Source organism: Schistocerca nitens, chromosome 6 (genome assembly GCF_023898315.1).
Source record: "Schistocerca nitens isolate TAMUIC-IGC-003100 chromosome 6, iqSchNite1.1, whole genome shotgun sequence".
NCBI lineage: Eukaryota > Metazoa > Arthropoda > Insecta > Orthoptera > Acrididae > Schistocerca > Schistocerca nitens.
The window spans coordinates 710,284,686-710,296,896 of record NC_064619.1 but is presented as its reverse complement, the minus strand read 5'-3'; the positions used below and the strand labels follow the sequence as shown (position 1 = coordinate 710,296,896).

At 39.3% G+C, this 12,211-nt stretch overlaps 1 protein-coding gene and 1 pseudogene across 1 annotated transcript in view; one reads left to right on the top strand and one right to left on the bottom strand.

Moving 5' to 3' along the window:
- The window catches only part of LOC126263583 (hillarin), a 594,299-nt gene that overhangs the window by 566,272 nt on the left and 15,816 nt on the right, over nucleotides 1-12,211 (top strand). Inside the window, exon 8 of the mRNA XM_049960675.1 lies at nucleotides 11,467-11,675. Coding sequence (XP_049816632.1) covers nucleotides 11,467-11,675 — 209 coding nt within the window. The remainder of the gene's footprint in view (nucleotides 1-11,466; nucleotides 11,676-12,211) is intronic.
- Nucleotides 11,177-11,294, bottom strand: LOC126191895 (5S ribosomal RNA; annotated as a pseudogene).

The following is a 12,211-nucleotide window of genomic DNA, read 5'->3' as shown; positions in this document are numbered from 1 at the left end:
TGTCAGAAAAAGTTAAAGGTTACTCATTCTATAGCTTGAGAACATGGAGAAACTGCTGCTACCACGGTTTCTGTCAAACAAAATGGTAAAACAATATTACAGTTTCACACCAGCCTTCGAAGAAGTTGGCCAGTGGCAAATAGTTGGATACAGCAGCAGTTCTCTAAATATGTTAATCATGAAAATATTTGTTCCATATGTTAATGAAAAGACAGAGAAAATACATTTAAATTTCATTATTGCGAAATTTTAGTTAACTGATACGTCTCTCTTTCTGAAAACTGTGGTTCAAACTGCACACTATCTCAAAAAGACAACTGCTACCACTATTTTGCAGATCGACTTATATTCAAATTTCCAAGTGTGACTATGTGATTATTGAATGTGTCAACATATGTTTCTGTCCATTAAAATAGTATAAGCCTAGATTCTCAGATATTTATCTTCCTGGTTTGTACTGTTGCTGGAGGGTTTGCACTGGTTAGCAATTTGGTAATTAATTTATTTTGCAATCAGAAGCTCTTCCTGCCAGTATAATTTTCAGTTAATGTAAGAGCAGAAATTCGTGCATGACTACAACAGAAATAATCAATTTTTGAAAACATAATATTACTGGATCGATAAATTCTACTCACCAAGCAGCAGTAGGAAAATGCATACAAAGATTAAAGAAACATGCAAGTTTTCAGAGCTATTGGCTCCTTTTTTCTGGCAGACGAATTGAATATGGAGGAACAGGGATGAAAGAAAAGACTGGAGAGGCTTAGGAAATGGGGGAGTTCAAAAAAGTCACCTAGAACCCTGGGTCAGGGGAGTCTCACCAGACAGGATGAGGAGGAAACACTGATTTTTGGGGATTGCACTGGACAAGCTTAAAGATGGAATATAGTGTAATAAGCAAAACAGAGATTATTGACTAAGCATCATGTGAGAGTTATTAAGGGCAGAAAGAAGTGGTAAAGGTGGGGCACAGGGAAAAATAAATGTGTCAGGAAATAAAAGAAGTAGAAAACTAAAAGAAATGAAGACAGGAATAGTTACTGAGAAGAAGTGTGGAGATAGAGGAAATTAAAGAAAGTAATAATGTAAATTAAGGCTAGGTGGACAGCAATAGTGAAAGACATGTTGTAACACTAGTTCCAACCTGTGGATTTCTGAGAAACTGGTCTTTGGGGGAAGAATGCAGATAGCACGTGTGTTGAAACAGGCACTGAGGTCATGGATGTTGTGTTGTAGAGAACATCTTGAAGTCCTCAGGTTTTCAGATCTTGTCCAGGTCAGGCACTAACCATCAGTCCTTCCTGCTCATCCTGTCCAGTAAATCTCACTTGACTCTCAGTTCTCTCCATTTCCTAAACATATTGGTCCTTTTCTTTCACCCCTCTTTCTTTCCCTTCAGTCCTTCTGCCAGGAGCCACGGGCTCCGTAAGCTTGTGTGTTTCCACATCTTTCATGTATTTTTTCTCCTGCCACCACTTGGTGAGTAGGTTTTTACTTACCTACCCATATTATATTTTAAACCACTGATTACTTCCATAGTTAAAATGAAGAGAGAGAGAGAGAGAGAGAGAGAGAGAGAGAGAGAGAGAGAGAGAGAGAAGGAATAATGAAACATAAGTATGGTCATTTAAAAAAATCCAACTCATTAGAATGTATCTATACTTGAGATAGAAATTTACTACAGTAGCATTTTGATTTTTGGTTCCATTGTTGAAAACTATTCTGAAATGAGACCAGACTAAACACAACAGTTGTTACAAGTGGACACTAAAAACTACATTGTGAAGTACCCAAAAATTCTTCTCGTTACCAGTTGTTAAAAGGCCATTTGCATGACTTTGGAAAAATATGATCTTAACAGTCATTGCTGCACAGAGTGTAGTCTTTTGGTAAACTTGTGAGTGAGCAAGCGAGTCCTCACTCTGCTACCCAGCTGTATCACAAGGTGCTTCTACATGCTGTTTCTCAACATAGTACCAAGCCTTCCATGGTGCGGGCTTTAAATCAGTGTACAGATGCATCCAGGCAGCATGTATTTTTAGATAAATGTGTTAACTCTACTGGAATACAGAGGAAAATTGGCCCCTTCCAAGGACAACATTGTAGAGTAAGTTACTTTAATGTAAGAACAGAAGTCATAAGTCAGTGTTCCTGTATCTATTACAAATATAGAACTGATTGCCTGTTCACCTGAATGCATATACATCCATTACCTCCTCAGAAACAGATGGATATATTCTGTGATATTAAACACAATATAGTGAAGTTACACTGTAGAATTTAAGGCTTATTCCTACATTGTGCTTCCACTAAGAGGCAGAAGTTTTCCTTGATGGGGTGCATTGAAATGCAGCAATTCTTGCTACGGGAGGAGAGTTCAAAAGTAGTGGGGAATATATAATTTTTGGTCATTGTATTGGTAAACATTGTAATTCTGTCAGAGACAGCAAAGGACTTGGAAGAGCAGTTGAACGGAATGGAAAGTGTCTTGAAAGGAGGATATAAGATGAACATCAACAAAAGCAAAACGAGGATAATGGAATGTAGTCGAATTAAGTCAGGTGATGCTGAGGGAATTAGATTAGGAAATGACACACTTAAAGTAGTAAAGGAGTTTTGCTATTTGTGGAGCAAAATAACTGATGATGGTCGAAGTAGATAGGATATAAAATGTAGACTGGTAATGGCAAGGAAAGCATTTCTGAAGAAGAGAAATTTGTTAACATTGAGTATAGATTTAAGTGTCAGGAAGTCGTTTCTGAAAGTATTTGTATGGAGTGTAGCCATGTATGGAAGTGAAACATGGACGATAAGTAGTTTGGATAAGAAGAGAATAGAAGCTTTTGAAATGTGGTGCTACAGAAGAATGCTGAAAATTAGATGGGTAGATCACATGACTAATGAGGAGGTATTGAATAGAATGGGGAGAAGAGGAGTTTGTGGCACAACTTGACAAGAAGAAGGGACCGGTTGGTAGGACATGTTCTGAGGCATCAAGGGATCACAAATTTAGCATTGGAGGGCAGCGTGGAGGGTAAAAATCGTAGAGGGAGACCAAGAGATGAATACACCAAGCAGATTCAGAAGGATGTAGGTTGCAGTAGGTACTGGGAGATGAAGAAGCTTGCACAGGATAGAGTAGCATGGAGAGCTGCATCAAACCAGTCTCAGGACTGAAGACCACAAGAACAACAACATTGGTAAACATGTCTGAAAGTATCTGTATAAAATTAGGCATATTGGATATTTAGTCTGTTGTCAGCTGTTAAAAAAAAATACATGTAGTTTAGTGGTATCAGCAATTGTTTATTTTGCATAAAAATCAATCAGAGCAATTGTATTAAATTTTGCTATAAGAATGGAATGAAGTGCATGAAAGTTTTAGGTATACTGAATATTGCTTTTGGTGAGTCTACCATGAGTGAAACATGGGTTTACAACTGCTGTTTTGGAGAAGGTGAAGATGACAGAACGGGTCATTATAGGAGACAAAACATGAGTTCATGGATACTTTGTTGAAACTAAACCTCAGTCATCTCAGTGGTAGCATTCTCGATTGCCAAGACCAATAAATTCTCAACAAATGTGGCCAGATGTGAATGTTATGCTTCAGCAGTGCTCTTCGATTCTAACTGCATAGTGCACCCAGACTTTTTGCCACAAGGTAAATCATTTGATAAGAAATGCTATACTTATAAGTTCACTGCCATTTGCATGAAACAATACCAAATAGTTTGGATTTTTCATGGAACAATTATTGGTTTCTGCACCACAATAATGCACCTGCTTACACCTCATTGTGTCTTCTTGAATTTTTGGCCAAAAACAACACTATGATGGTGCCCTTGCCCCATGTGAATTTTTGCTACCAAACATAAAGAAAAACTCAAAAGGCAATCTTTTTACAAACACAGATGAGACTAAAAATGCATCACTGAGACAACTAAATCGATATCCCAGTGACAGAGTTCTAGAAGTGCGTCAGGAATTGGAAAAAGTACTGGAACAAATGTATAATATGCTATGGAAAATATGCAGATGAGGATAACATTGATGTAGACTAACAAATAAACCACGTATTGGGTCCAATATTCACTGTTAATGTTGTACATGTTGCTGAATGCCATGGTATTGCCAACATTTGCTAAGAGTAATGCTGTTCTGGCAGTTCTGCCACTATTTTCTGGCAGTTCTGCCACACTGTTTGCAGTCGATGCAAGTTTCATAAATATAAAAGAACTTATGGTCTTGCTCTTCCTTACTTGTATCAAGTATTTGCATCACCAGTCAATAACATCACTTCTCTCTGCCAATAACTTTCTTTTATTTAGAGGTCTCTTTCAGGTAAATCCCATTTCATGCAATGCTGCCAAGAAAGATGTAACTTTTGTTTTACTGCAATAAGTTGGCACAGTATTTTTTATTTATGCAGAAGTCCCCCATCATTTGTCAAATTACTAGTTTTCAAAATCTGTTTACAATAATGGATTTCTTCCAAAATTTCTTAGCTCTCTGTCTTGGAAATTGTAGTAAACCATATGGTATATTTTTTCATTCCTTTCTGAAGTGCATTTTACGCCAAGACTGACTTCTGTATAAATCACAGCTCTTTGATTGGGACTGGAAATATTAGCCCTCAGTTATTTTTGTGCCAACTCTTTAAAACAAGCTGTAATAATCTTAGAGACAACCGAATGCTCTTTACTCTGAAGATATCTCTTTTTTGTATTATGCACATTTTCTTACACTATAGTATGCCTATTCATCACTTCTGGATAACTAAGTGTGTCACAAAATATATTAACTGAACTGACTGACTTTGGTAACTGAAATCACACAAATAGAATCACTGTAAATCACCGCTCGTTGCATTACACTGCTGGACAGGAAATGGACAACAGATTTTGTGGTCACTGTACCGCAGCTGCACAATTCTTTTGGGAAGGTCCACTTCCCCCATCAGACTATAGTAGAATGAGATTTTAGGAAGTAATGAGTTGTAACACATGATGTATCTTAAATGTCAATGAAAATAATCATATATCTAAAAATAAAGATGCTGTAACTTACCAAACGAAAGCATTGGTATGTTGATAGGAGACAATAAATGGTTCAAATGGCTCTGAGCACTATGGGACTCAACTGCTGTGGTCATCAGTCCCCTAGAACTTAGAACTACTTAAACCTAACTAACCTAAGGACTTCACACACATCCATGCCCGAGGCAGGATTCGAACCTGCAACCGTAACAGTCGCACGGTTCCGGACTGCGCGCCTAGAACTGCGAGACCACCGCGGCCGGCAGGAGACAATAAAAAACACACAAACACACACACAAATTTCAAGCTTTCGCAACCCACGGTTGCTTCATCAGGAAAGAGGGAAGGAGAGGGAAAGTCGAAAGGATGTGGGTTTTAAGGGAGAGGGTAAGGAGTCATTCCAATCCCGGGAGCGGAAAGACTTACCTTAGGGGGAAAAAGGGACAGGTATACACTCGCACACACACACTCACACATGTCCATCCGAACATATACAGTCACCTGTAACCAATGAAAATAATCAGGTTTTGAAAATACACTGTAATTGCATGGATAATATATCTGCAAGCTTTTGGAGCCAGTGGCTCCTTCTTTGACAGAGGGGTTGAAGGGGAAGCAAGAGTCTTTTCCTTTCACCTGTCTTCTTTCCCCTTCAACCCTTCTGACAGAAGCAGGAGCCACTGGCTCCAAAAGTTTGTGTGGTGAGTAGATTTTTTACCTATCCAATTACAGGAATTTTCCAAATTTCTTTACTGGCTTGCCTTGCCTTAGACCATTAATCCTTGCCTATGGAGATAATTAATTTGTTTATTTGTAACAGACATTTAGAGGATAGCAGGCTTATGACCCTGCAGCATCTTTGGAACTGGAGTGTTTTTTTTTTTTTTTTTTTTTTTTTTTTTTTTTTTTTTGTCAGTGATATGATGTGTTCTAACAAAGCACAAAGAAATTATTTCGATCCTTTAGGTAGAAACATTTGTTATATCCATCACACAGTTCCAGTTTTGCACCAAGCGACTCACTTATCATCAGATTTAAAGGAATACACAGGTAGGCGACTATAAAGTTAAGAGATGGTTCTAAGTTGGCTGAGAGAGCCGGAAAGACGTTACTACAAAGTTAATACTTTGGCCCATCCTCACAGGGATTACACTGCTTGATTACGTTAGGGACTATGCCAAGCTACTCTTACAGGTCAGGTATCAGAAGAGAAGTCAGATTAAATGTGTATGTAGACAGTGAAGTAAATCTGCCTTGGGAAAATGTTGACAAACATGGTAGGGATGTACAGTTAAAGAGTGACCATGTGCCACTGATTTACTGCCAATCCATGCTCCATTTAAATTAATCTATACATATGAAAGAAATAAAACGTTAAGTCAAAATGGCAGAATGAATTAAGGGGCCAAGTCTCACAAAATATATATCAGTGCTGATCAAATATAAATGATAAATGAAAGTATGATCTATATATCCATTAATCTAATGTAAAGCACTTCAGAAAAATTTTGCACATGTTTGCCTTTTAGGATAATCCTTGTAAGACATTTAATAGGGAATAATATCATAAATTTGTTATATAAACTGGAAAACGTGGGTAAGCAAGTCAAGTTCCTGTCATTATTAAAGAATATACATAAATGGGCTGTTCTTACCTGTAGTTTGAACAGCTCTGATGTAACATCACATTAAATATGGGTACCAGAACTCACATTTTCTGATATAACTTCATTCTTGGGAGCTAACTGCGGAAAAAATGCGTAAATAGCTTTATAGATTAAAGATGTCATTGTTGTTGCAGTTTTCAGTCCTGAGACTGGTTTGATGCAGATCTCCATGCTACTCTATCCTGTGCAAGCTGCTTCATCTCCCAGTACATACGGCAACCTACATCCTTCTGAATCTGCTTAGTGTATTCATCTCTTGGTCTCTCTCTATGATTTTTACCCTTCACGCTGCCCTCCAATACTAAATTGGTGATCCCTTGATGCCTCAGAACATGTCCTACCAACCGATCCCTTATTTTAGTCAAGGTGTGTCACAAACTCCTCTCCTCCCCAATTCTATTCAGTACCTCCTCATTAGTTATGTGATCGACCCATCTAATCTTCAGCGTTCTTCTGTAGCACCACATTTCAAAAGCTTCTATTCTCTTCTTGTCCAAACTATTTATTGTCCATGTTTCACTTCCATACATTGCTACACTCCGTACAAATACTTTCAGAAACGACATCCCGACACTTAAATCTATACTCGATGTTAACAAATTTCTCTTCTTCAGAAACGTTTTCCTTGCCATTGCCAGTCTACATTTTATATCCTCTCTACTTCGACCAGCATCAGTTATTTTGCTCCCCAAATATCAAAACTCATTTACTACTTTAAGCGTCTCATTTCCTAATCTAATTCCCTCAGCATCACCCAATTTAATTCGACTACATTTCATTATCCTCGTTTTGTTTTTGTTGATGTTCATCTTGTACCCTCCTTTCAAAACACTGTCCATTCCATTCAACTGCTCTTCCAAGTCCTTTGCTGTCTCTGACAGAATTACAATGTCATCTGCGGACCTCAAAGTTTTTATTTCTTCTCCATGGATTTTAATACCTATGCCAAATTTTTCTTTTGTTTCCTTTACTGCTAGCTCAATATACAGATTGAATAACATTGGGGAGAGGCTACAACCCTGTCTCACTCCCTTCCCAACCACTGCTTCCCTTTCGTGCCCCTCGACTCTTACAACTGCCATCTGGTTTCTGTACAAATTGTAAATAGCCTTTTGCTCTCTGTATTTTACCTCTGCCACCTTCAGAATTTGAAAGAGAATATTCCAGTCAACATTGTCAAAAGCTTTCTCTAAGTCTACAAATGCTAGAAACCTAAGTTTGCCAAATGCTAGAAACCTAGGTTTGCCTTTTCTTAATCTAGCTTGTAAGATAAGTTGTAGGGTCAGTATTGCCTCACATGTTCCAATATTTCTACGAAATCCAAACTGATCTTCCCCGAGGTCAGCTTCTACCACTTTTTCCATTCGTCTGTAAAGAATTCATGTTAGTATTTTGCAGCTGTGACTTATTAAACTGATAGTTCGGTAATTTTCACATCTGTCAACACCTGCTTTCTTTGGGATTGGAATTATTATATTCTTCTTGAAGTCTGAGGGAATTTTGCGTGTCTCATAAATCTTGCTCACCAGATGGTAGAGTTTTGTCAGGACAGGCTCTCCCAAGGCTGTCAGTAGTTCAAATGGAATGTTGTCTACTCCCGGGGCCTTGTTTCGACTTAGGTCTTTCAGTGCTCTGTCAAACTCTTCACGCAGTATCTCCCATTTCATCTTCATCTGCATCCTCTTCCATTTCCATAATATTGCCCTGAAGTACGTCGCCCTTGTATAGACACTCTATATATTCCTTCCACCTCTCTGCTTTCCCTTCTTTGCGTGGAACTGGGTTTCCATGTGAGCTCTTGATATTCATGCAAGTGGTTTTCTTTTCTCCAAAGGTCTCTTTAATTTTCCTGTAGGCAGTATCTATCTTGAAACTTCCTGCCAGATTAAAACTGTGTGCCCGACTGAGACTCGAACTCGGGACCTTTGCCTTTCGCGGGCAAGTGCTCTACCATCTGAGCTACCGAAGCACGACTCACGCCCAGCCTAACAGCTTTACTTCTGCCAGTATCTCATCTCCTACCTTCCAAACTTTACAGAAGCTCTCCTGCGAACCTTGCAGAACTAGCACTCCTGAAAGAAAGGATATTGCGGAGACATGGCTTAGCTACAGCCTGGAGGATGTTTCCAGAATGAGATTTTCACTCTGCAGCGGAGTGTGCGCTGATATGAAACTTCCTGGCAGATTAAAACTGTGTGCCCAACCGAGACAGTTTTAATCTGCCAGGAAGTTTCATATCAGCGCACACTCCGCTGCAGAGTGAAAATCTCATTCTGGAAACATCCCCCAGGCTGTGGCTAAGCCATGTCTCCGCAATATCCTTTCTTTCAGGAGTGCTAGTTCTGCAAGGTTCGCAGGAGAGCTTCTGTAAAGTTTGGAACGTAGGAGACGAGATACTGGCAGAAGTAAAGCTGTGAGGCCGGGCGTGAGTCATGCTTCGGTAGCTCAGATGGTAGAGCACTTGCTCGCGAAAGGCAAAGGTCCCGAGTTCGAGTCTCGGTCGGGCACACAGTTTTAATCTGCCAGGAAGTTTCATATCAGCGCACACTCCGCTGCAGAGTGAAAATCTCATTCTGGAAGTATCTATCTTACCCCTAGTGAGATAAGCCTCTACATCCTTACATTTGTCGTCTAGCCATGCCTGCTTAGCCATTTTGCACTTCCTGTCGATTTCATTTTTGAGACGTTTGTATTCCTTTTTGCCTGCTTCATTTTCTGCATTTTTATATTTTCTTCTTTCATCAATTAAATTCAATATTTCTTCAGTCACCCAAGGATTTCTACCAGCCCTAATCTTTTTACCTACTTGATCCTCTGCTGCCTTCACTACTTCATCCCTCAAAGCTACCCTTTCTTCTTCGACTGTATTTCTTTCCCCCATTCTTGTCAGTTGTTCCCTTATGCTCTCTCTGAAACTTTGTACAACCTCTGGTTTAGTCGGTTTATCCAGGTCCCATCTCTTTAAATTCCCACCTTTCTGCAGTTTCTTCAGTTTTAATCTACAGTTCATAACCAATAGGATGTGGTCAGAGTCCCCATCTGCCCTTGGAAATGTCTTACAATTTAAAACCTGGTTCCTAAATCTCTGTCTTACTATTGTATAATCTATCTGAAACCTGTCAGTATCTCCAGGCTTCTTCCATGTATACAATCTTCTTTTATGATTCTTGAACCAAGTGTTAGCTATGATTAAGTTATTCTCTGTGCAAAATTCTACCAGGTGGCTTCCTCTTTCATTTCTTCCCCCCAATCCATATTCACCTACTGCGTTTCCTTCTCTCCTTTCCCTACTATCGAATTCCAGTCACCCATGACTATTAAATTTTCATCTCCCTTCACTATCTGAATAATTTCTTTTATTTCATCATACATTTCTTCAATTTCTTCATCATCTGCAGAGCTAGTTGGCATATAAACTTGTACTACTGTAGTAGGCGTGGGCTTCGTGTCTATCTTGGCCACAATAATGCGTTCACTATGCTGTTTGTAGTAGCTTACCTGCACTCCTATTTTTTATTCATTATTAAACCTACTCCTGCATAACCCCTATTTGATTTTGTATTTATAACCATGTATTCACCTGACCAAAAGTATTGTTTCTCCTGCCACCGAACTTCGCTAATTCCCACTATATCTAACTTTAACCTATCCATTTCCCTTTTTAAATTTTCTAACTTACCTGCCTGATTAAGGGATCTGACATTCCACACTCCGATCCGTAGAACGCCAGTTTTCTTTCTCCTGATAACGACGTCCTCTTGAGTAGTCCCCGCCTGGAGATCCAAATGGGGAACTATTTTACCTCCGGAATATTTTACCCAAGAGGACGCCATCATCATTTAACCATACAGTAAAGCTGCATGCCCTCGGGAAAAATTATGGCTATAGTTTCCCCTTGCTTTCAGCCGTTCACAGTACCAGCACAGCAAGGCCATTTTGGTTAGTGTTACAAGGCCAGATCAGTCAATCATCCAGACTGTTGCCCCTGCAACTACTGAAAAGGCTGCTGCCCCTCTTCAGGCACCAGATTAGGATAAATATATTGAATTTCAATTTTCTTTGTGTCCTGTTATGTCTACTGTGAGCAGACAGCATTAGGTACAGTTCTCTCTCCCAGAAATATTAATAGATTAGTCCACCTGCTTAGCTGGGTGGTAACGCGCTCACCTCCCATGCAAGTGGGCCCGGGTTCGATTCCCAGCCAGGTTGGAGATTTTCTCCATTCAGTGGCTGGGTGTGTGTTGTCCTCATCATCATTTCATCCTAATCATTGGTGCGAAAGTTACACATTGGGGTGCTGACTGAAATAAGACTTGCACTTGGTGGCCGAACTTCCCCGAATGGGGCCTCCCAGCCAACAACACCATATGCTCATTTCATTTTTTTTATTAATAGATTAGAGACCGGAGCCACTACTTCTCTATCAAGTAACTCCTCAGTTTGTCGTACAAGGGTTGAGTGCACCCTGCTTGCCAACAGTGCTCGGCAGACTGGGTGGTTACCCATCCAAGTCCTAGCCAAGCCCGACAGTGCTTAACTTCAGTGATCTGACGGGAAGCAGTGTTATCACTGCGGCATGGCCGCTGGCTTTTATTGTTAATGTCACTTCATTATTTTAGAGTGTTTGTCGCATTTCTGCTTCTGTTAAGTAGTCATAAACATAAAACTTGCAGCGGTGAAATACAAACTAGTTTCAGATACTTTTTGTGAGAAAATAATTATCTGTGACTGAATGAATTTTTGATTTCTTTCTTGCTCAGGTATGAATATGATGACCACTACTTCCTCACAGATCCACGAGAATTCATCTATGAGTTCTTTCCATTGCAAGCTGAATGGCAATTACTAAAAAATCCAATTACACTTCAAGAATTTGAAGAACTACCTTTTGTACGTTCTCTGTTCTTTCGATATGGACTCTATTTCCCTGATACAAACACCAAGGCTGTTATGTACACTGACGCAACAGGTAAGACTGATATATATAACTGAAGCCTTTTGTATATAATAAAATGTGATGTAGTAGTAATATGATATTGGAGAGATAGAATCTGAACAGTCACTATTTTTTTTATCTTGTTACAAAGATACAGAGAATTTTTATTTTATTTGGGGTAAACACATTCACCTATAAAAATGTCTGCTGTCTGTAAACTCATTTTTTATTCTAGTAAGAAAAACAAATACAATAAATGGTAATTACCATTACAAACAAATGAAAGAAAGAAGTACCGATCAAAATCTTACAACTTCAATTGCACCCAGTGTCACAAACAGATCATCACAAGTGCAAGAAGAAAGGGAATAGTTGACAATACAGTAGGTGGTCCATGGCCCTTGTTTCTCTGCAGTCACAGTTAGCAGCATCCACAGGAAAGTGCTATTTCTGTGCATTACTCCTGGATCTTTAAACTCCAGAACAAAGGTGGTTGAGTGACTTGCATTTGATCCAATTCTGTTCATGCCCAGTTGGGAGGTATTCTGAAGGGAAAGGCCATCAGGACT